General features: G+C 46.6%; 3 protein-coding genes across 6 annotated transcripts; 1 reads left to right on the top strand and 2 right to left on the bottom strand.

The window, feature by feature from the left end:
- Positions 1 to 545: 545 nt before the first annotated feature.
- On the bottom strand, positions 546 to 2,073 carry LOC108032386 (uncharacterized). The gene is made up of 3 exons (XM_017106207.3): positions 1,709 to 2,073; positions 1,537 to 1,638; positions 546 to 794 (listed from the first exon to the last, which is right to left on the bottom strand). The coding sequence occupies exons 1-3, from the start codon at positions 1,961 to 1,963 to the stop codon at positions 654 to 656; spliced, it is 498 nt and encodes a 165-aa protein (XP_016961696.1). The 5' UTR covers positions 1,964 to 2,073; the 3' UTR covers positions 546 to 653.
- Positions 2,074 to 2,535: 462 nt separating this feature from the next.
- On the top strand, positions 2,536 to 6,157 carry LOC108032716 (exosome RNA helicase MTR4). Its single transcript, XM_017106697.2, has 2 exons — positions 2,536 to 3,696; positions 3,750 to 6,157. Exons 1-2 carry the CDS (start codon positions 2,619 to 2,621, stop codon positions 5,819 to 5,821), a joined length of 3,150 nt encoding a protein of 1,049 aa, XP_016962186.1. The 5' UTR covers positions 2,536 to 2,618; the 3' UTR covers positions 5,822 to 6,157.
- A 5-nt stretch (positions 6,158 to 6,162) lies between these two features.
- LOC108032606 (acetylcholinesterase) lies at positions 6,163 to 14,088 on the bottom strand. 4 transcript variants are annotated; one of them, XM_017106533.3, is made up of 8 exons: positions 14,043 to 14,088; positions 11,284 to 11,456; positions 11,093 to 11,225; positions 10,146 to 10,574; positions 8,336 to 9,555; positions 7,915 to 8,226; positions 7,151 to 7,852; positions 6,163 to 7,079 (listed from the first exon to the last, which is right to left on the bottom strand). In XM_017106533.3, the coding sequence occupies exons 2-7, from the start codon at positions 11,448 to 11,450 to the stop codon at positions 7,243 to 7,245; spliced, it is 2,871 nt and encodes a 956-aa protein (XP_016962022.1). In that variant the 5' UTR covers positions 11,451 to 11,456; positions 14,043 to 14,088; the 3' UTR covers positions 6,163 to 7,079; positions 7,151 to 7,242. The 4 variants fall into 4 exon arrangements, with proteins under 4 accessions (XP_016962022.1, XP_016962021.1, XP_016962023.1 ...); XM_017106532.3 differs by having other exon boundaries at positions 13,929 to 14,074; XM_017106534.3 differs by lacking the exon at positions 14,043 to 14,088 and adding an exon at positions 13,716 to 13,850.
- Positions 14,089 to 14,357: the final 269 nt, after the last annotated feature.

Genomic DNA, 14,357 nt, shown 5'->3' with positions numbered 1-14,357 from the left:
TGGTTGATAACGATTTTAATTTTAACGTAAATTAACATCTTTTCTTCATTAATCACAAATAATGTTTGTAGATCACTTATTAATTAAAAAATTGAATTTTATTTTTATTTTCATGGTTTTATGGTGGTGTTTTATCAAATGATTTTCTAATACTTTAAATTTAGCGAAGCATAACTTTCTGTACTTCATAGAGATTGATTTCGCCGCACCTTTCATCCATTTCAAATATTATTACCATTAAATATTTATAATCCATCTACCGCTGACTCGAACTCTTTGTTGGAAAGCCAATTGCCACACCTGCTGGAAATGTCTCATTTTCTTGGAGCTTCCACCGCAGCCTGGTTTCTTCACCAGCTCGAAAACGCAAATAAAAGAAACAGGCCGATAATGAACAATTTCGGCGAATTGAGCACACCGCCAAACTGCTTAGGCAGCTTTCTGGCCAAGTAAAAGCCAAGAAAAGAACATCCGCCGAGCGCAGCAGAAAAACCTCTTCTTCAGCAGCGAAGCAATGGCCGAACGACAATCCACTCTCAATCTCCTTCTCTGTGTTTTCGTTTCCATATTTATTGCGATTTTTGTTTTGATATCATTAATTTACGTTTCAAACTTAAGAAAAATCACTAAGCGAGCTCGGCACGATCTCCAGCTTATAGAGGCGACTCCTTGAATCCGCGGGCAGCATAGTCGGAGGGCGCCGAGCGATCGGAGACCTTGGGGTAGCCCTCGTCGCCGGGCACGCACGCCTTGCGGGAGTGTATCACACGCCAGCCACCCTTGCGAGTCCAGTCCTGGAAGAAGAGGTAAGGTGAAGGAGTTATTATTATTATTAATAAGCTTGTTAAAAACAACATCGAAAACATCATATTGGATCAAAACAATGATTTCATAGTGGGGGACTGCCTCCCTGATTTGTGATTATAATTAGATATACATAAAGTACCTTTAAAACCTTTGATCTGAGCCTGTTTTCTTCTTAGCATGCGAAAATGAAAGTTTTAAGCCTGGAAAATGTATGGAATCTCGGAGCCTTAAACCCACTTTTAATATGCAGAAGAAAACTGGCCCTTAAAGCAGAACATATAATACAAAAGGCTGTATATATTGACAGAATTATAATATTATCTCTCAGTAACTAAGACCTACTTCTATCTAAGTTTTGATATTTTGAATACTGTGTAGACTAAGTTAACAAGTAATTACATATATTGACAAGTAATCAAGTAATTAGCAGGACGCAGTTTAGATCCCTTCAAAAAATAGCTTTGATGGCTATAAAAAATAATATAAAAAGCTTTTCAATTATTTCCTATACCTATTATATCAACTTATTAGTGGCTAACGTAAAGATTTCCGATTCTTTTTCCTTACAATAGCTTTTTAATCGGTTATTAAACAAATTAGAATGTGCTAATAGGAAAGTCTATCTTATTGATACCTTTTTCCATGACATTTTCACCCTTTGATTCCCGGAATCAGTTGCTTAGAAGTACCAGTAGCCTGGACAACTGAAATCCCCGACCCATTACTCACATTCTGGTTGTACTTGAAGTAGTAGGCGCCGGCGTAGATGCCGGTGAGGGCGAGCAGAGCCTTGCCTGTCCAGTAGCGCACGGTGAATGCCCGCTGGAAGCCCTGTAAGCCCAGAAATGATTACTCCTCTGGCTCGGCACACGATTACATAATGTCCATGTTGATAGCTTACCAGGGCGGGTTCCAAGATGCTGCACACCTTGTCCAGGGGGGCGCGGTAGAAGCGCTTGATGGGATTGTTGAGCTCCAGCTCCAGGGCCGGCACCTTGCGCGGTCCGTGGTGCAGCTCCTGGTCCTTCAGCCACTGCTTGCGCCAGGCGCGCTCCTCCGGCAGCATGCCGATGAGGCGCTCCCGCTCGCGCACCATGCGGCCCGCAATGGCCATCGGCTTCACGCCGCCCGTATCCGAGGCACCTCCAACCACCATGATGCACCGCTTGTTCCTGGATTTCTGCGATATGGACGTCGGAAAACGCCAACAATTGTATAATTTAATTGGACAAGGAAAACAGCTGAGCGCGCTAGTGTGGCCGTACCTGAAAATATACCAGATTTTGGTTTGCCTGGGAACCGGAATCGGTACCGGAACTTGTATATGAAAATGTATCAAAAATAACTTTAAATTAGGAAATTACTGAGTTGTTAAATTGTTTTTATTCCGAAATCAACATCCTATAAGAGGACCATTAAATTTTCATGACGTTGAGAAAATAAATTATACAAATTGGAGTACTGTGGAAATAGATGTAGGTAGAACAAATAATGTCTCTTAGAACAAATGTTTTTAGGTTTTAAAAACCGAATAAAATAAAATGTAGAAATTTGATCACAAAATAATATAATATTCTTATAAATAGCAAACAATTTCCCGAATTACCATTACCAAAACCTTTTTCGAAAGATTTTGCATTACTGAAACAAAATTACAAAGGATACCATATTTTTTAGCGGGCTTACAGCCCCTAATAAAAAGCTAGATATACCAAAACAGCCGCTAAACCGTCAGCTCTGAAAACTCTGCACATGTTTTGCGGCGTGCGTTAAAATATTTTGTAAAAAAGGGAAATAAACGCGGTTTTGGCATGGATATAGACGAGCTGTTCGATTGCTTCGACGAAGTGCCGCCGGAGGTGCCGCCGCCAGCAGCAAACCCGGAGGAGAAGCCCTCGGGAAGCGGCGCTGCCAAGAAGGGCAGCAAACGCCAGGCAAAGAACCCGGCGAAATCCTCCAAAGAATCTGGTGAGGAAGAGCAGGGAGACGACAATGAGGAGCCCACCAAGCGCCTGCGGCAGGAAGAGCCGGAGGAGGAGGCCGAGGAGGACGACGGGGATGACGAGCCCGTTCGCACTCTCGATTTGGATGACTCCGCTGCCCTGGAGGCCCTGCGCACCAGGATTGTGACCCATCTGCTGGATGCGCCCAAGTCCTGCACCCACGAGGTGGCCGCCCATCCCGACCAGGAGTACATACCGCTGCAGCCCTTCAGCGGCGTGCCTGCCAAGGAGTACCCCTTCGTGCTGGATCCCTTCCAGCGCCAGGCGATCCTGTGCATCGACAACAGCCAGAGTGTGCTGGTCTCGGCCCACACGTCGGCCGGCAAGACCGTGGTGGCGGAGTACGCCATCGCCAAGTCGCTGGCCGCCAAGCAGCGGGTCATCTACACCACGCCCATCAAGGCGCTGTCTAACCAGAAGTTCCGCGAGTTCACCGACGAGTTCAAGGACGTGGGTCTGGTCACGGGCGATGTGACTATCAATCCCTCGGCCTCCTGCTTGATCATGACCACGGAGATTCTGCGGAACATGCTGTACCGCGGCAGCGAGATCATGCGCGAGGTGGGTTGGGTGATCTTCGACGAGATCCACTACATGCGCGACAAGGAGCGCGGCGTCGTCTGGGAGGAGACGCTCATCCTGCTGCCGGACAATGTGCGCTACGTCTTCCTCTCGGCCACCATTCCCAATGCCCGGCAGTTCGCCGAGTGGGTCTGCCACCTGCACAAGCAGCCGTGCCATGTGGTCTACACAGACTACCGGCCCACTCCTCTGCAGCACTACATCTTCCCCGCAGGTGGAGATGGCATTCATCTCATCGTCGACGAGAAGGGGCAGTTTAAGGAGGACAACTTCACCACCGCCATGGCGGTGCTGGCTAATGCGGGTAAGTCCGGTCTGATTTAATCCCATTCCTTTCCTAATTTTTACGTTTTCCAGGTGAGGCTGGCAAGGGAGATCAGAAGGGACGCAATGGCGGCATCAAGGGCACCAATGCCGGGCAGACGAACATCTTCAAAATCGTCAAGATGATCATGGAGCGCAACTTTGCCCCGGTCATCATCTTCTCGTTCAGCAAGAAGGACTGCGAGATCTACGCCATGCAGATGGCCAAGCTGGACTTTAACACGCCAGATGAGAAGAAGCTGGTGGACGAGGTGTTCAACAATGCCATGGACGTGCTCTCGGAGGAGGATCGCCGCCTGCCGCAGGTGGAGAATGTGCTGCCCCTGTTGCGACGTGGCATTGGCATCCATCACGGCGGTCTCCTGCCCATCCTCAAGGAGACCATCGAGATTCTCTTCGGCGAGGGTCTGATCAAGGCCTTGTTTGCCACCGAAACCTTCGCCATGGGCCTCAACATGCCGGCCAGGACGGTGCTGTTCACGGCACCGCGCAAGTTCGACGGCAAGGACTTCCGCTGGATCAGCTCCGGCGAGTACATCCAGATGGCGGGTCGTGCCGGCCGTCGAGGATTGGATGACAAGGGCATAGTTATCCTGATGATCGACGAGAAGGTCTCGCCGGCTGTGGGACGTGATATTGTGCAGGGCAAGGCGGATCCCATCAACTCTGCCTTCCATCTTACCTACAACATGGTGCTGAACCTGCTGCGCGTGGAGGAAATCAATCCGGAGTACATGTTGGAGCGCAGTTTCTATCAGTTCCAGAACCAGGCGGCCCTTCCCGGCCTGCACGACCAGGTGGAGCAGAAGACACTGGAGCTGAACAAGCTGAGCATCAAGGACGAGCACAACATCGCCTCATACCACCACATTCGTTCGCAACTGGATCATCACGGCAAGCAGTTCCGCCAGTGGATAACGAAGCCACAATATCTGTTGCCGTTCCTGCAGCCTGGCAGACTGGTGAAGGTGGCCGCCGGCTCACAGGAGTACGACTGGGGGATCGTGCTGAACTTCAAGAAGCAGGATCAGAGCCGCAAGAATCCTCTGAAGACCGAGCCCAGCGTCACCATCGATGTACTGCTGCACGTGAGCGAGGCGGCCGCCAAGTCCGGCGACACTGAGCCATGCCAACCGAACGAAAGGGGATGCATGGAAGTGGTCCCGGTGGCCCACACACTCATCACCCAGATAAGCTCCATTCGAGTGTACTTCCCCAGCGATCTGCGTAGTGCGGACAATCGGCGAGCTGTGCTGAAGACCATCCAGGAGGCCAAGAAACGATTCCCCCTGGGCCCGCCGGTCCTTAATCCCATCGATGACATGAACATTAAGGAGAAGGAATTCCGCGACATTGTCGATACCATTTCGCAGTTTGAGAAGCGACTTGAGGAGCATCCCCTCCACAAGTCGCCGGAGCTGGAGCGCATCCACCGGCGCTACCAGGACAAGGTGAAGCTGCAGACGGAGCTGCAGGACCTGAAGGCAGAGTTGAAGGCCGCCCGCAGTCTGCTGCAGATGGAGGAGCTGAAGCACCGCAAGCGCGTGCTGCGCCGGATGGGCTACTGCAAGCCGGGCGACGTGATCGAGTTCAAGGGTCGCGTGGCCTGCGAACTGAGCTCGGCGGACGAGCTGCTCATGACCGAGATGATCTTCAACGGCGTGTTCAACGACCTCACCGCTCCGCAGGCCGTGTCTCTGCTCTCCTGCTTCGTGTGCGACGAGAAGTCCAGCGAGTCCCCGAAGAGCGCCACGGAGCTATCGGGACCACTGCGCTCCATGCAGGACCTGGCGCGGCGCATCGCCAAGGTGTCGACAGAGTGCAAACTGGACCTGGACGCCGATACGTATGTGGACAAATTCAAGCCCTTCCTCATGGACGTGGTGCTGGCCTGGTGCAAGGGCTCCAGTTTCCTCTCCGTCTGCAAGATGACCGACATCTTCGAGGGCTCCATCATCCGGTGCATGCGTCGACTGGAGGAGCTGCTGCGCCAGATGTGCCAGGCCTCGAAAACCATCGGCAACACGGACCTGGAGAACAAGTTCTCCGAGGGCATTAGGCTGCTCAAGCGCGACATTGTCTTCGCCGCCTCGTTGTATCTGTAGGATTTTAGAAAACTTATTTTAAGGCCTTACTTCCAGTTCCATTCGTTTTTAGTCTTTTGGAATCGGAATCGCTTGTCTATGCTTGTGTTCTGGACAAGATTTCGCGGATGGATGATTTGTATTTTCAAAACTTAAGACGAATCTTACGTTAAGACAGTCCTGATGATGTATATTTTCAATGTTTATACGATAACCAGGAAGGATACAATAAATGAGACTGTAAGATAACCAACACACATTTCAAAGGAAATAACATTAAAATTTATTTTATTTCAACGAAAAATATTTACTTGACGACCCACAATGCTTCTCGGAAATAAAAATAATAAAACCACATTGAGTACATTAATATTATTTTATTTAGGGACGAGTACATCAAACTTAACTACACATATAAACATATAAAGTGTTAATACCCTATGCTTTCAATCATGTAACGAATGAGAATATATACAGAAATAATAATGTACACGATACTTATGAAAACATAAGGTTATTGGACGGTTCACACTGAATTTGTATGGTCATTTTACCTATATGCGACGCATAAAACATATACAAAACGCTATAATCTAGGTACATCTATATGTATAAAAGGCACACTTAATTGGTACATTTTCGATGACGTGTCACCGAAGACATTACAAGATGTGAAGGCACTGTAGGTATTGCTCTTGATGATGTGTGGGAGTGGCTAAAATATAATGGTTTACACGATAATCTTATGCTTAGGGACGTGACAATGTTATGTATACTTTCTTGTTGAATAAAGATTTTAAATAATTTAATTTATTCCTTTATAATTGTAAATTTATTTTTGTTCTTTTAATTTTTTTTTTACAATTTGATTCGATAGAAGTGTCACTATACACTTAAAAATACAACACCGCAAGTTTATAAAAACATTTTAACTACGGCAGAAAGAATATTTTAACTATTTAAAATATTTCAAGCTAATCAAGCTAATCTCTTAAGAGATAGACTTAGCAACATAATTACTTCCTATATTTATGTACACTTAGGGGCCGATCATAAGGCTATGGAATGTCATTGATATGGATTTGTATTCGTTGGGTTATCAATCTTACGAAGAACTAAACTTAAGGTAAGATTTTACGAATATTGGTTCGCCTAAACTACAACTACAAATAAAAACTGAGATCTCAAAGATCTGTGTAAAAAAGTGTTACAAATACGAAATTAAAAATACATTTTTCGCAAAACAACTAACTTAAATTAAAATAAATTCCAGGAAAAGCTGTAAGAAAAGGGTTAATATTAATTTAATTATATAAAAATAAATTGTAATATTTAAAGAACAGAACCCACCTGCTCTCCTTCTTCCTGGCTCGTCGACGGGCTCTGTGATTGGACGATTCGGCTGACTCCCTAAGCGCATCCCGCGCTTAGAGAGCGGTTACTTAGACGGATGTCTGCGGCACTCCCTCCACCAGCTGGGTCCTCCTGGGCTGAGCCGCCGGTTGGGAACTCAACGTGGCCGTGGTGGTGTGGGTGGTGCTGCGGGCGGAGGGCACCGGAGTGGTGCTCCGACTGCTGCCCGAGACACTGGCGGCGGTGGGAGTCCTCTTGGCCGGCTCCGCCTGCAACTGCGTCACCGGCGTGCTGGAAAGTGGCTGCAGCAGACGCTTCTCTTCCACGGGCGGCACCACCTTTGAGGACGGACCGTTTCCATTCGGATGGGAGCGCGGCGTCGTCGAACGCTCCGTTGGCTTCACCAAATGACCATTGGTCTCCTTGAGGGAAATCCCCGATTTCAGGGACGCCTGACTGCTGGACTTCTGGGTCATGGCCAGCGAGCTGGGCGAGCGCAAGGAGGTGGTGTCCGTGTGCGCCTTACTGGCCAGCGTTTTGGTGGAGGGTGAGTCGCGGTACTCGTATATGTTGTCCCTGGAACGGAGGGCATGGTGGTTGGTCACCATATGGGCATTGTCCACCCCTCTGGTATCTGGTTCTGGCTCCAGGCCTTCGCCATTGATAAAGACATCCTCATCGTAGAAGCGATCCGATTGGCTGGGGATTAGGTATAGGGATTGCTAGGTTATATCAGGGTGCACACTCCACTCCAAACTTACCGCTTGGCATTGCGCCACATGATGCAGCAGATGACCACCAGCACTATGAGGAAGAAGCAGGTTACCGACATGCTCCAGAAGGCGATCTGCAGCGGTTCCTTTGGCTCCCACCAGTACTCGGTCGTGGGCGGGTAGGTGGGCACCAGCACTCCGATCACCGTGGGCAGGTACTGCGTCCAGAAGGCGCACTCCGTCTGCCGGTAGTTGAGCAGGATGGAGGAGTTGAACGTGGTGTTGATGTTCAGGTAGCGAATCTCGCCCTGGTAAGCTCGCTGGAAGTGCATGCCCAGCACCTGCTGAGGTGTCGGATTGCTGGAATAGGGAAATATATAATTTCAGATTATACACAGTTCTAGGTTGGGTTTAGTAATATCGTTTCCCTTATGATAATCTCACTAATTTCATCCCACTAGCGACTCACCCATATCTGGCAAAGTTCGAGTAGGTCTGCATGAAGAAGTGACTCATGTTGCGGTCGTTGTCCGTCCACATGTTGCGCTGCAGGTGCTCCTTCTTGGGGAAGAACTCGATGTCCAGGAAGGGAGCCCCGGTGAGGAAGTATCGTTCGATGTCGTGCGGATACTTTCGCCACTGCGGGAGATTCAGTGCCTCCACGGTGGTGTTCAGGACGTACATGTACACCGGAACCTTCTGCTCGAGCATCAGCTTGACCATCTGGTCCACCGGCGCCCGGTAGTAGAGATCGCTCAGCATGTTGATGTACTGGTCCCGTATAATCGTGTTGTTGTTGGGATCCGGCCAAAAGGTGTACATGTACTTGATGGCCTCGTACACCCCGTTCGGGTTGAGGGTGTAGTTGTACCGGAAGACGTGCTCGCGGATCTTCTGATCGAAGAAGCGTCCATCCAGTTCGTAGAACGGACTGAGGGACTCGTTTTGGGCCACGAAGAACGCCGCTTCCTGGGTGGTCACCCCCGTCATGTACTGGATATTCCGGTTGAATTTTCCAGCCCGGATGAGGGTCTCCGGCGTTTGGGTGAGGAAACGCCAGTCCTTTTCGCGCCAGCCCTCGTACCAGTCGTCGCCGGGCAGCGTGAAATTGTGGTCCAGGACCGGACCCCAGGGAAAGCTGCCCACCTGAGGGGCAAACTCGGCGTTGCCCAGCTCATAGAAGCTCCTGCCAGTGCGCAGGCAGTTGACCAGCTTCCACGAGGACTCGATGGAGCAGCCCAAGAGCTGTCCCAGCACGCGACTCGTGTTCTGGGCCCGGTACTTGTCCTGGATCAGAGCCCAATCCGCCAGGGCCGATCCCGACTGGGCAATCACCCGCCTCACAATGTTCCGCGTCTGCGGAGCCACCATCAGAAGTCCGGCGGAGGCGCCGCCTGCCCCGGGGCCAAAGAGGGTAATGGAATCGCGATCCCCATTGAAGAACTCAATGTTGTCATGGATCCAACGCAGGGCCATCGCCTGATCCAGGATGCCGTAGTTCCCTGGCGAGTTCTCATCGCCCGTGGAGAGGAATCCCAGGGCGCCCAGGCGGTAGTTCAGGGTGACCACCACCACGTCGTAGAAGGAGGCCAGTACGTGGCCCTGGAACAAGTTGGAGGCCCCGCGGATGAACTCGCCACCATGGATGTACACCATCACCGGGTACTTTTGGGCCACACCAGCGCCAGTCTTTAAAGAGGGGGATCATACAAGTTTTAATTAGCTTTCTAGAAACTACTGTATCTAGAATTTCCTAATGGTTGGAAAGTTAAACATCTAAAAAATATTTTTATAAACTTTTGTTTTAGATAAGGGTACTAAGGGAATAATGTCTTAAGTGTATTTGGGGATCTGGTACTTAAAGAAAAAGCATCTGGGGTTTTCTCTTTGAAATATGATATAAAGTAAGATAAAAGTAAAAGTTCTTTTTAAAAGAAAGTGTCAAATGTTTAAAGGGATCTGGTACTTTGAGATAATCTGGTTGGTAACATCTGGTTGTGCACCCTTCAAAAAATCACATACATTTTATTTCTTATTGATAAGAAAAGTTCTTGAGAGAATAAAGTCACAAATATGGGGATGAGAGTCACAAATAGAGATAAAACGTCTGGTTTTGCATTCTTCAAAATATGATATAATTATTTTTTTGAATGATAAGACAAAGTTTCAAATAATAAAGTCTATAATATTATTGGGAATCTATTACTTTGAGATAAACCATCTGGTTCCAAGCTATTGTTGTGAACTGATAAGCTAAACCGACATAAAGCTGAACTTACCTTGGGTGAATATACGTTCAAGTAGAGGCAGTCCTCGTCCATGTCCATCACTCCCTTGGTGGCTCCCGTGTACCGCACGGGCTGGGGACAGGCGGGTCCAAAATCGACGGCCTGGAGCAGCTGCCATCCGCGGTGGATGCGGGGCGGCTTGAACCTGCCCTCGAAGGTGGGTGGCAGGGCGTACGGGATTCCCAGGAAGGCAGAGCACTCGCCCATCACACGGTCCACCGTCGAGTGAAAGGGGCGATAGAAGGACTTGGGATCGGGATTGTCGTACATGTACACCTTAAAGCCCTGCACCTGGCCGTAGTTGGTGGTCACGAACACGTCCCGCTCCAGGGTCAGCGAGTCCCGACGCTGCTTGCCCTGCAAGTCCTCTCGCCACCCCGCCAGAACTCCCGGAAACTGGGTCCGGGCATTCGGATCGTTCTGCGATGGGGAAAAGAAATCGAGACCGTCATTATCATTAGCCCATTTCCCATGGATGAACGAATAGAGACTCTGAGCCGATCAGTGAATGGACGACATGTGTAATTGATTAAGTCGCCTTTGGCTCCGCTCGGCAACATGAAAACTTAATTAAGATTATTACTTTGATATTGGAACGATCTGAACTCCCCTTCTCAATGACTGGGCATTGTTCGCTTATGGTTCGTCTCGGTTCGGTTCTTTGGTATAGGGGTCAGTTTTTAGTGTCACAGTATTTAATTGATTTGGCGCGGGTTGCGAGGCCATATAGATTACTTAACACAGTTTTATTGGCTGTTTGATATCCAATAATTAATCGGATTATAAAGAATCTAACAAACATTTTAATCCTTTTATTATTATATTTCTTTTTTCAAAGACCCCTATACCATAAAATGAAATCTTTTGGTAATAATATACTATTATATATTGATGAAATTTTTATTTCTAAGAAACATTTTAAAATATATTCCACTTACCGGATCAAAACGAAAGCGATCTTCGTTCGGCATTCCCTGGGGATATTGTCCAGGTGGATTCCTGCCTGGATAGTTGGCCCCGAAACCATTTGGCTGATAGTGACCATATCGGCGATCGTTGAACGTGTAAGTTCTGTAGGTCCAGAACGTAAGTGCAAAAACTGATAAGTCAGACGGAAGTGGTGACTGACCTGTAATCTGGATCGCCTGGATTCGGCCAATGGTAGTCTACTCCTGGACGTGAATAAAATCTGGGATCTCTTGTCTGTGCCGCTGACTGTTCGAAGCAGGTGCATATCAGCAGGAGAAGGGCCAAAAACCATTTTAATTTATCGCGATATTTTAATTTGTGCATCATGGTGATCTATAAATATAAATAACAAGGTTCAATAATTTATAAAATTTATTTCATTAAAAAAATCTTAAACAACAAGAAAGTTTTTTATGTAGATTCTTTGGAAATCTCCAAACAACGATCGCTTTAATACACAATTTTTATGAATTTTATAAAGGCCATTTTTAGTTTGTTTTTATGGACCCAAAAAAGAATAAAAAATTATATGTGTTTATAAAATGTTTAAGAAGCTCTGAATCAAACCCATATAAATTTGAGAAGTATTTCGTAATGTTTATAAGGCATCAAAAAAGTGTAGATCACATTACTGCCGAAACGCAAACTCCATAAAAGTATAAACAAACAGAATAAAAACAAATCTCGGCTCGGAGTTCGAGTAAGAGTGACCAAACTGGTTTTCCATTACGTTGTTGGCTCAATTTTCTTGGCACTTCACAGCGGCATTAGAAGAGGCCGAGCGGCCGACAAACCCGTTTGAAAAGCTGGCTCGAAAAATGCGCTAAAAATAAGTTACGGCATAGAGAGCTACTTCGAAGTGGAGTCGATTGAAGGAGCCCCTTACTCTGGCGATTACGTGCCTTGTCTGGGTATTCGGAATCGGCGTCAATGGGTTAATTGCGGCGATAATGGAGAAAGGTCATCCCGTCAAATTGTTTTTAGCTGGGGAAATGGAGTGGCCCAGATCGTATGAGCCAAGACAGGAAAATTGTTTTAAACGTTGTTAGACTATAAATAGTCCACGAAAAAACAAATAAAAATAATACATCATATGCTTTGGGTTTTCCAATATGTCGTTTAGGGAGTGTTGCTTTTAATAATACTAATGTGACAGGTATTTCCGGCCAAAACCCTCCCTTGCACGTGTAAAAATGCATGAAAAGAAAAAGTGAGAAAATAAAGACACCTGTCTATGCCAAAGGCGGGTAAATTTGGATTTCTTTCTTGGCATTTGATTGGCAATGCAGTTGTATCGATGCAACATTAATGTCGTTACCCTGGTTGCATTATGTTTTAAGGGTACAGTTCGGGTTGAAAAAATAGAGACAAATGTTTGATCAATTCTTCTGAGTTTTCTTAGTATAATAAAAAAAAATGTTTAAAACGGAAAATCTTTTTAGAAAAACTTTAAATTTAATAATGGATAAATCTTAGGGGTTTCTTTAAGTCATACTTAAGATCAGGGGCTTGGGTATACTTTTGGTAATAGTTATGGATTAAAATTAGTTTTTTGAATTTTTTTTTAATATTACAACTTTTAATAACAACTTTTTGATATAAAGAATGAAATACCAATTGAACATCCCATATTATTTAGGATATCATTGGATTGTGCTCAAGATCAGGGCCCTGTGGATGCTATTGTTCTGGCTGCGAGTGTGCTGAAAGTGGCACAAGGACTCGCACCGATGCGGGTGCATTAACCTGCTTGTGGAAGCCTCAAGTTACCCGGTGGTTCGATGTCCCAACCCTCGAAGGGTTCGTATTAAAAATACGGAAGTGCAAACGCCTGCACAAAAAATATGCCGAGCGCAGTGTTTTTTTTATTAACCAAACTGCCTGAGAATTTTCGTATCGAATTTCGTGTCGAAATTGTGTTAGCATTTGTTATTGTTGTCCGCTGATGAATCATTTGTAGAAGTTTAGCTTTTTCGCAATCAAATCACCAAAGCAAACAATAAAACGCAACGATAACGCTGAAAGTGAAGCGCAGGTGCGCCTGTGTGAGTGCGTATCTCTGCGGCTGTGTGAGTATCCGTGTGTGTTGGCCCACTACACAGGTGTTGTTGCTACTTTTGCACAGGAAAAAAAACCGAACCATTTTTGATAATATTTTCCCTTGTTCTTAACGTTTGGGAGCTGCTTTAGAACTTAATTGTTTGCTCTAAAACCCCTTTTAAAATGTTTAAAATAATTTTAAAAATTTTAAAAAATCTTGCACTTTGTAAATTTATTGCAACAGAACTACTTTTAAATATTTGTAAGTTGTTAAAAAGCAAACTTGAAAAAATATCTGTTTCTTTGGTAATTTTGTGCATTGTTGTGTTGCTTTTTGGTATGCTTGCTGTTACCGCTTCACTTCATATTTTCCAAATGGAAAGCATTTCTCTCAATGTGGCTTAATCTCACTGTTTTTACAGTTATGCTCCAATTAATGACGTTGCCGTGGCAACTTGTTGCGGCTTCTAGCCATCATCATTTCACTATCTAACCGCGATTTTCCAGCCATTACCATTCGCATTTTCGTTTCTGTATCATTTCTTCACTCACAATAACTTTCTTGGCCAAGCCAACGCCCCGAAAAAGGTAGCATTAAAAAGGCAAAGCATTCAAAGCGAGAAAAAACGTAACGCAGCTGAAATGACCGTTTTTGAGTGGAAGACCCAGAGACTGAGACTACCAGGTAAGCCAGGTAAACTCAGGTAATGCCGTCAGAAGCGACGGCTCACGCACACCACCGAACGAAACTCAGTTAACACTCACACTCAGGTGCCGGCTGTTACCAACGACGCACACACAGATACACCTGGCCCGAGCGATTCTTTCGATGTATTGGGCGCGCGCAGCTTTGAACGCTCCTGCCTTTTCGACTCTCACCTGTGCGCAGCGACGCAAACCACAACCGACGCTCTCGACGCTTGCCGACGAACTGAGGAGTAGCCCAGCCCGAAACTCGAACCCAGAACGAGTCGGAGAGACGGCCAAGCCAGCTGAGCAGGAGCGGAACTTGGCGTGGGTGCTGGAGCGACAGGGGCGCAGCGCGGGCAGCAGATCGTAAGGCCCCCTTGGAAAGGGGCTCCGGAAATTAAATAAAAAGGGGAAGCAAATGTAGAGAAAGTCAGGCTTTGCACTAAGTACACTAGCTTAAAAATGCTTTAAAAATAAAAACTCAAAAATACCAAATACTTTATT

Source organism: Drosophila biarmipes, chromosome 2L (assembly GCF_025231255.1).
Source record: "Drosophila biarmipes strain raj3 chromosome 2L, RU_DBia_V1.1, whole genome shotgun sequence".
In the NCBI taxonomy this organism is placed as follows: domain Eukaryota; kingdom Metazoa; phylum Arthropoda; class Insecta; order Diptera; family Drosophilidae; genus Drosophila; species Drosophila biarmipes.
This window is presented reverse-complemented; position numbering and strand designations above follow the sequence as displayed.

Bases quoted from the DNA above. Each gene is read 5' to 3' on its own strand.
- LOC108032386 (XM_017106207.3), bottom strand. From the start codon at position 1,963: ATGGTGGTTGGAGGTGCCTCGGATACGGGCGGCGTGAAGCCGATGGCC. The intron at 1,639-1,708 runs GTAAGCTATCAA...CTGGGCTTACAG, and splicing joins GCATCTTGGAACCCGCCCTG to GGCTTCCAGCGGGCATTCAC. The intron at 795-1,536 runs GTGAGTAATGGG...CTCTTCTTCCAG, and splicing joins ACTTCAAGTACAACCAGAAT to GACTGGACTCGCAAGGGTGG.
- LOC108032716 (XM_017106697.2), top strand. From the start codon at position 2,619: ATGGATATAGACGAGCTGTTCGATTGCTTCGACGAAGTGCCGCCGGAG. The intron at 3,697-3,749 runs GTAAGTCCGGTC...TACGTTTTCCAG, and splicing joins GGCGGTGCTGGCTAATGCGG to GTGAGGCTGGCAAGGGAGAT.
- LOC108032606 (XM_050884834.1), bottom strand. The intron at 9,556-10,145 runs GTAAGTTCAGCT...CCCTCTTTAAAG, and splicing joins TGAACGTATATTCACCCAAG to ACTGGCGCTGGTGTGGCCCA. The intron at 8,227-8,335 runs GTGAGTCGCTAG...TCCCTATTCCAG, and splicing joins TCGAACTTTGCCAGATATGG to CAATCCGACACCTCAGCAGG.